This window comes from Panthera leo, chromosome E2, assembly GCF_018350215.1.
Source record: "Panthera leo isolate Ple1 chromosome E2, P.leo_Ple1_pat1.1, whole genome shotgun sequence".
In the NCBI taxonomy this organism is placed as follows: domain Eukaryota; kingdom Metazoa; phylum Chordata; class Mammalia; order Carnivora; family Felidae; genus Panthera; species Panthera leo.
Window position 1 is genome coordinate 13,898,092 of NC_056693.1, and position 8,221 is coordinate 13,906,312.

The window sequence follows — 8,221 nt, forward strand, 5'->3', positions numbered from 1 at the left end:
TAGGTGGCTGTAGGGAGGCTTGTTCTTCTGAACAGCAAAATGAAGATGCTATGACAGAACCCCACTGCCAGAAGGATTCCATGAGATCACAGTTTGCACACTGCCTCTTCATAGTTAGTGCTCACCAAAGGGGAGCACCCTCTTGTTAAGGAAGAAGGTCACCGAGGACAGGACAGCAGGGCCACCATCTGTCCTCACAACCACTTTCAGCATCCAGGGCCCAGCTCTCTCCTGACTCAGGAGTTTTTCCAAAGCTCTCCTGCTGTCATTCCCTTTGCCTGCTGCTGACCACCCTGCCCAATCCCCAATCACCCCTAGGGTACCTCACACACTCTCCCATCCCCCACCTTCTCTTCTCAAGTGCTCCCCTTCTACTGGCAGGGAATCCCAGCTCCAGAAAGGGGGAGTAAGCGTACAGTTCAGAGACACAGGAGCCCTTGCCCACCCTCTGTTGTCTGTCCTCAGTCTTCTCACTTACGAAATGGGAAACATCAGTATTGCTACTAGTCCCAACAACCATGGAAATGATGAACCTAGCGAGCTCCCCTAGGGACTGGGTAGGACCAGTGTGGCTCTCTGTAAATTACACCCCTTGAGACAGTTGGGACTTTTTTGACAACATATTGGTGGATGTCATTACTTATTTCCAAGTCCTGCCCAGTCCCTCTGCCACTGAGACCATGAGTTACTCTTCTTTCATAAGGAAAGTTCTACTTGAATGTGGCTCTGGACTTCTACCCCTTTCCCAACCACAGACAGGCCATGACACTGATTCTGACCTTGCTCTGAGGTCCCAGTGAGGATTCTGGGCACCAGAGGTGACACTGTGTCCAAAGCAAAAACAGGTCAAAGCCTGGGGCAGGTGCTTACTCTTGATCCCCCTGGATTCCTGTATACTTCTCCCAGGAACCTCCATCACAGCCAGGGGTCACTCAAAGACCCCCAAATTCACTCCCTGGAATTTCCCCTCCTGAGAAAGACTTTTCATCATACATCCCTCCTCAGCAAGAAACCCCAAATCTTCAGCCACACATTCTGTCTCACTGCAACACCCATAAACCCAGATCTTGGATTCTTTTCTCCCAAGATGCCCTAACCCATAACTTTTGGGTCACTTCTCACTCTGACCTCAAATCCAAAGCTTCAGAATCTGAAACCAAATATTCCAAAATCCTGAGGTTCCTAATTTGTCTACTGCTTTACCCAAGTCTACAGCTCTGGGGTGGCCCCTCCTGAGGGGCAACAACTTTCTGTCTTAGGGGCCCCTCCCTATTGATCTCCCTGGGGTCACCTCTTCCTGCCTTGCTGGCTTGCCCCAAGCTCAGCGGTGAGCCCGGGGCAGGAGGGGGTGGGGGAAGGCACTATAGCTGGTAAGTGAAATGGCACAATTAACAAACAGAACCAAAGTCCACCCTTCTCTCCTAGGTGGTATAAAGGCAAACCACCCCAGCCATCTGTCACTCCCACTGCCACTATGCTGGCCTCAGAGCTCCTTCTGGTGGCTTTGTTCACCTGCCTGACAATGATGGTCTTGATGTCTGCCTGGAGGCAGAGGAAGCTCTGGGGGAATCTCCCTCCAGGACCCACCCCATTGCCCCTCATTGGGAACTACCTGCAGCTGAACACAAAGCAGCTGTCGGATTCCTTCATGAAGGTGCCATGAGGCAGGGGATGGTGGAAGGGGGTGGGGCTGGGGGCCTGCCTAATTGAGCTGGGGCATTGTGGCAGGGGGCGGGCAAGGTTGGATGGGAGTCTTAGGAAAGTGGAATTGTGAAGATGGGGCAGCAGTGTCCTAGGCAAGAAAGAGTAGATCCTGGGATACCTGCCCCTTGAGTGCCAGAACCTGGGGGAAATGCATGCAATTGGTGAGGTCTGGGCACAGGGCCAGTTCCCAGTGGGGCCGCTCCCTCTAAGCACTCTCACTTTGGTTAGATCAGCGAGCGCTATGGCCCCGTGTTCACGGTCCACCTGGGGCCGCGGCGCATTGTGGTGCTGTGTGGACACGAGGCCGTGAAGGAGGCGCTGGTGGACCAGGCTGAGGAATTCAGTGGGCGAGGCGGGCAGGCCACCTTCGACTGGCTCTTCAAAGGCTATGGTGAGGGGCTCGGGATGGGGGCATGTGGTCAGGAACACTCGATGGCCTCAGTTTCCCCACTGTTCTTCTCTTGACTCACCTTCCCACCCAAGGCTGAGGCCGAGTTCTCCCCCTGCTCCCCTCTGTCCCTGTCCCTGCTTATTGTCCCTTCTCCCTGGTCTTCTCTAACTTGACCCTGAGTGCCTGCGTCTCTATGTCCCCTGCTTCTTGGCCCCATGTCCCTGTTCTCTCTCAGATATGCCTCTTCTTTCTGTGTGTCTTTGAGGAGCTCTTGGATTTCTGACTCAGAACCGTGGTCAGTCCATCTCCACGTCCTTGTCTCTCTCCTGATTCTTTTCTTCCAACTCGGTCTCTATCTCTTTCAATATTTCTCTGACTCTTGAGTTGTATCTCCCTGTCTCCTCTGAACCCTTCCTTCCCCCACTCCTGCTCTCTGCACACCTCCCTCCACCTCTGCCCCCACCCCTCCCAGCCTCCCCCAACTGTATCCTCCCTCCCCAGGGGTGACGTTCAGCAATGGCGAGCGAGCCAAGCAGCTCCGGCGCTTCTCCATCACCACACTGCGGGACTTTGGTGTGGGCAAGCGTGGCATTGAGGAGCGGATCCAGGAGGAGGCGGGCTTCCTCATCGAGGCCTTCCGGGGCACGCAAGGTGAGCCAGATGGGCGTGGGCAAGAAGGAGGAGAGTACCCACGAGGATGCAAGAGCTTTCTGGTCCTGGAAGGGGACTGGCCTGGGGGAAGGCATCTAGGCTCCCAGCTCTGAGTTCTTGTGCTCAGAGCTTGGCTCATCATTCCGGTGCCCTCCTCCACTTCTCAGGCTGGTGTCAGATTGCCCAGTGGATGCTCCCCCAGATCCCTGTCTCTCCTCAACCCCATCCCATTCCCCAGGCACCTTCATCGATCCCACCTTCTTCCTGAGCCGGACAGTGTCCAATGTCATCAGCTCCATTGTCTTTGGGGACCGCTTTGACTATGAGGACAAAGAGTTCCTGTCACTGCTGCGTATGATGCTGGGAAGCTTCCAGTTCACAGCTACATCTATGGGTCAGGTAACCCATCCCAGTCTGTCTCTACAACACCCCTACTACAACCCTCCAATTGCTTTCCCACATGGAGACAGGTGCCCCAAACTCCCCTCTTCTTCTGGTAGGGTACCTTCAAAATCAGCCCCCATTTTTGGACAACTGAACAGCTGCACCAGAACTCAGGACAGGTACCCAATACCCAGTTTCCAGAGACACCTGTATATCGACAGTAGCTCCTCAACAAGAGAGGAAGGAGAAGGAGAAGGAGAAGGAGGAGAAGGAGAAGGAGAAGGAGAAGGAGAAGGAGAAGGAGGAGAAGGAGGAGAAGGAGAAGGAGAAGGAGAAGGAGAAGGAGAAGGAGAAGGAGAAGGAGAAGGAGGAGAAGGAGGAGAAGGAGAAGGAGGAGGCGGAGGCGGAGGAGGAGGAGGAGGAGAAGAAGAAGAAAGAAGAAGAAAGAGGAGGGCCAGGAAGAGGGGAAGGAGGAGGAGTAGGTGGGAGAGGAGGAGGAAAAGAAGAAGAAAGAGGAGAAGAAAGAGGAGAAAGAGGAGGAGGTAGGGGATGGGGAAGCAGAAGAAGAAGGAAGGGAGAAGGAGAAGGAGAAAGTCAGAGCCTATAGATAAGAAACACACCCTCAAACCAGCTGTCTCTTCCTCAGGCAGGTACTCCCATCCCTACTTACCTTAATATCTAACAGTTGCTCCCTATTAAAATATTCCATCTTTCCATAAATATCCTAACATCTGTACAAGAAGTCACCTCAGCCCACCTCTTGAATACCTGAAGACCAGGTGCTATAAATCTAGCCCAACAAAATCATTTGATATTTACACAAGCGTCCTACACTGGCCCACTAGAATAGCTAGTAAGAGCCACCTCCCAAGCCCAGTTAAATATCTGAACATCAGGACAGGTTCCAACAATGATTCCCTAAATGTGTAAACACCTGGATAGACTGTTCCCCAAACCATGAAATAAGTGTCCCCCAACCCAGCTCACTCAAACACATACAGATGTGCCCCTATCAGCCCATGTGAATAACTGAAACACATGAACAGGTGTGTCCCCCACTTTAACACCTGCACACCAGCCCAAATTAATACTGGAATACCTACAAAAAAGCCCCCAATTCAAATCCTTAAATATATGGACAATTACCTCAAAATTGTGAGACCACATGAATGCCTAAACACCTAGACATGTGTCTCCCAACAAAACCCAACCTATCTGAACACCTACATGTGTTCGCTAATCCAGCCTCACTTGAACACCTGAAACCTGGATATGGGTCCCAATCCATCTCAACGATATGCTGGGAAAGGAGCCCTCACAATTAAGTCATGTAAAAACTTAGATATCTCCTCCCATCAGCTCCATGTAAATCTTAAACACCTGACAGGTGCCTTTAACCCAGTGCCTACCTTGCCCCAAGAAAGGTCCCACTCCCATCAAGACCTGCCTGCTGACAGCTGTCTTTCCCATCCCTTCTTCTCTCCCCAACCCCAGCTCTGTGAAATGTTCCCATCAGTCATGAAACACCTGCCAGGGCCACAGCAACAGGCATTTAAGGATCTGAAAGGTCTGGAGGACTTCATAGCCAAGAAGGTGGAGCAGAACCAACGCACGCTAGATCCCAACTCCCCGCGGGACTTCATCGACTCCTTCCTCATCCGCATGCAGGAGGTACACCCCAACAGCCAGTGCAGAGAGCTGCAGAGCCAGGCAGAGGGAAACCAGGCTGGCATGGGGAGAGCAGAGGCTCGTTCAAACCATTCCCCTCATAACATCCTCACAATCCCAAGTATAATAACTATGGCTGCTCCCTCTACTGAGCCCCTGCCCATGGGCAGGACCTGTGTGTGCCAACCATAATAGCGAGCAATTCCGTACCATGCACTCACTGACTCTATTCCTCTCCTTCTCAATATCCCCACCATAAAAAAGTGTTCTTGAAGAGTAAAGGACAGATAGGCAGGTGGGTAAGGAGTGTGGGAAGGGCATTTTGGGCAGAGCCAGCAGCCTGAACAAAGAGCTCGTAGAACCAAGTCCCTCCTCCCACCTCTGGTCTGGATCTAAGAGAGAGGGTCCAAAGAGAAAGACCCCAGAAGGGCCCTGAGAGCCCTGAGGGGAGTGGGCTTGGCCTGAAGCCCTCTCTCCCTGTAGGAGCAGAACAACCCCGACACAGAGTTCTACTTGAAGAACCTGGTGCTGACCACACTGAACCTCTTCTTTGCGGGCACTGAGACAGTCAGCACGACCCTGCGGTATGGCTTCCTGCTGCTCATGAAGCACCCAGATGTGGAGGGTAAGGCTGCAGGGTGGGGGGCAACAAAGTGGCAGCCACAGGCCCTCAAACTTCCTCTGAGCCCACTGCAACATCCCCACCTTCCCCAGATCCCTGAAGCCTCAGACATACCCTGTTATCCGGAGACTAGGTGATATTCTGCTGATGAGCACCAGCCAAGTTTCACTAGGTGTTCAAGTATTGAAAATATCTGAACGGATTGGTAAATAGCTTCCACCCTGGGTCAAATGTATATCCACTGCCTGCTCTCCAAACCATTCCCCAAACTCCTCCCTTATGCCTACTCATGATTCTGGCACGACCGGGTGAACAGGATGCTGCACCAACAATGCGAATGGCCAACATCTGTTTTGAATGGTCTAAGTCCATGGCACACATGGATGTACCTATTTGGACTATCATCACTGCCCCGAGACCCCAGATACTTAAATACCTTCCCCCTCCTCCCACAGCCAAAATCCATGAGGAGATTGACCAGGTGATTGGCAAGAACCGGCAGCCCAAGTTTGAGGACAGGGCCAAGATGCCCTACACAGAGGCGGTGATCCATGAGATCCAAAGATTTGGAGACATAATCCCCCTGAGCCTAGCCCGCAGAGTCACCAAGGACACCAAGTTTCGGGAGTTCTTCCTCCCCAAGGTATCTTCTTGTCCCACCTTGGGGGACCTCCAACCTGCTCCCTGTGACCCAGCAACCCATTCCCTTAGAAGCTTCCCAGCCCCTGTCCCATTGCTTCAATCAAACACTGTTCCAATCACCATGTCCCTTCATTCCCCTCAGAGATTCCTGAATCCCGTGTCTCCCCCAGAGCTCTTTTCATAGGGAATATGAACCTCATACCCCCAAACTTCCTCTCTCAAGAGACATGAACTTCATGTCTAGACCTCCTCCCTCAAGGACATGGATTTCATGTCCCCCAAACATCCTGCCTAGAGAAACACAAACCTGATGTCTCTCAATCCCAGTCCCAGAGAGCATGAACCCCCATGTCCTCTCAACCTCCTGCCTTGAGAGACATGAACTGTGGTCCCCCACACCTTCTGTCCTAAGAGACACAGAACCCGTGCTCCTCAAACTTCCCTTCTCAGGAGACATGAACCCCCATGTCTGCCAAGCTTCCTGGCTCAGATACCTGAGTCTCATGTCCCCAGGGGACCCACGCTCCCCCGCCTCCCATTTCTTATCACTCAGGGCACCCGCATTGTCCCTCCAACCTCCATGTGCTTTCAGCACACCCTGCCCCCACTCCACCTTATCAAATACCCCTCTCCTCTTCACCAGGGCACTGAAGTGTTCCCTATGCTGGGCTCTGTGCTGAGAGACCCCAAGTTCTTTTCCCACCCCCGAGACTTCCACCCCCAGCACTTCCTGGATGAGAAGGGCCAGTTTAAGAAGAGTGATGCTTTTGTGCCCTTCTCCATCGGTAAGAGACCCCGGTCTGCTTGCTGCTAAGCCACCGCTCCCACCAACCAGGCCTCCTTCATCCCACATCCCGTCTCTAAGCTGTAGCCTGGGGTCTGTCTCCAGCTTGAAAGTCCCTCTAAGATCTACTCTAGAGCCAACCAGCTGCAAACCCCATGACTACCAAGTACCTGTGTCCAGGCAACTGGAAAGGGATGATTGTATCCATTTCACAGATGGGGAAAATCAAAGTCCTTAGTGAGTCAGATATTTGTCCAAAGTCATTTAGATTCTTGAGATTCCTTGGGAGGAGATGAGAGCCCGGCAGCCATATCTGGGTCTGTGCTTGGAAGGAAGGGGCACCTAAATTTCCCATTGCTACAGCTTGGGATAGCTCACCCCTATCCCATGTACAAGAGAAACTGATGCTCAGGGAGGGTTAGAGATGTCTCTGAAAGTTTCTCAGTCCCTGCTCTCTGGGAGAATGCAGTTGGTGGTGGGTAGTGGAGAAGGGAGCAGTGAGAGCAGGCCTCACCTCCAGCCCTCCCATTCTGTCTCTTCAGGAAAGCGGTACTGTTTCGGAGAAGGTCTGGCTAGAATGGAGCTCTTTCTCTTCCTCACCACCATCTTGCAGAACTTCTGCCTCAAGTCCTCTCAGCTGCCCCAAGATATTGACGTGTCCCCCAAACTTGTGGGCTTAGCCACTATCCCACGAAGTTACACCATGAGTTTCCAGCCCCGCTGAGCAAGGGCCTTGCGGGGTGGGGGAGGGGAAGGATGGGGTGGAACAAAGCAGTGGGCGGGGCATGGGTGGGGCTATCAGGAGGGAGGTGACTTAGGGAAATCTGAGGGGGCAAGATGGATAGAAGACGAAAGGAATGGGCCCTGTCTGTTCCCTTTGGTAGAAATAACTCCTTCAGAAGTGGGATGAAGGAAGGGAACATATTTATTGAGTAAATATTCTGCGTCAGCTCTATGCTAAAAGCCTTAGCACGTCCACCTCACCTAATGCCCACAGTCTATGCAACAGAGAACAGTGTTCATGCCCATTTTACAAGTGACAAATCTTAATTGATTCCCAAAGAATCTATAACAACGACAAAAACCTTCCCAGTAAATGAATTTTTCACTGTCACTAAACATACTAAAATCTTTTGTTTTTGTTGTTCTTTTCTTTTTAAAAAATTTTTTTAATGTTTATTTATATTTGAGAGAGACAGAGCGCAAGCAGCAGAGGGGCATAGAGAGAGAGACAGAATCTGAAGCAGGCTCCAGGCTCCGAGCTGTCAGCAAAGAGCCAGACTTGGGGCTCAAACTCACAAACCACAAGATCATGACCTGAGTGGAGGTCGGATACTTAACCAACTGAGCCACCCAGGCGGCCCTGTTGTTGTTT

General features: G+C 52.0%; 1 protein-coding gene across 1 annotated transcript; it reads left to right on the top strand.

Annotated features, from left to right (window-relative positions):
• The first annotated feature begins 1,459 nt into the window (after positions 1-1,459).
• Positions 1,460-7,964, top strand: LOC122208295 (cytochrome P450 2A13-like). The gene is made up of 9 exons (XM_042919199.1): positions 1,460-1,654; positions 1,933-2,095; positions 2,597-2,746; positions 2,985-3,145; positions 4,625-4,801; positions 5,282-5,423; positions 5,876-6,063; positions 6,706-6,847; positions 7,389-7,964. The coding sequence occupies exons 1-9, from the start codon at positions 1,475-1,477 to the stop codon at positions 7,568-7,570; spliced, it is 1,485 nt and encodes a 494-aa protein (XP_042775133.1). The 5' UTR covers positions 1,460-1,474; the 3' UTR covers positions 7,571-7,964.
• The last annotated feature ends 257 nt before the right edge of the window (positions 7,965-8,221 follow it).

Bases quoted from the DNA above. Each gene is read 5' to 3' on its own strand.
- LOC122208295 (XM_042919199.1), top strand. From the start codon at position 1,475: ATGCTGGCCTCAGAGCTCCTTCTGGTGGCTTTGTTCACCTGCCTGACA. The intron at 2,747-2,984 runs GTGAGCCAGATG...CCCATTCCCCAG, and splicing joins GGCCTTCCGGGGCACGCAAG to GCACCTTCATCGATCCCACC. The intron at 6,064-6,705 runs GTATCTTCTTGT...CCTCTTCACCAG, and splicing joins GGGAGTTCTTCCTCCCCAAG to GGCACTGAAGTGTTCCCTAT.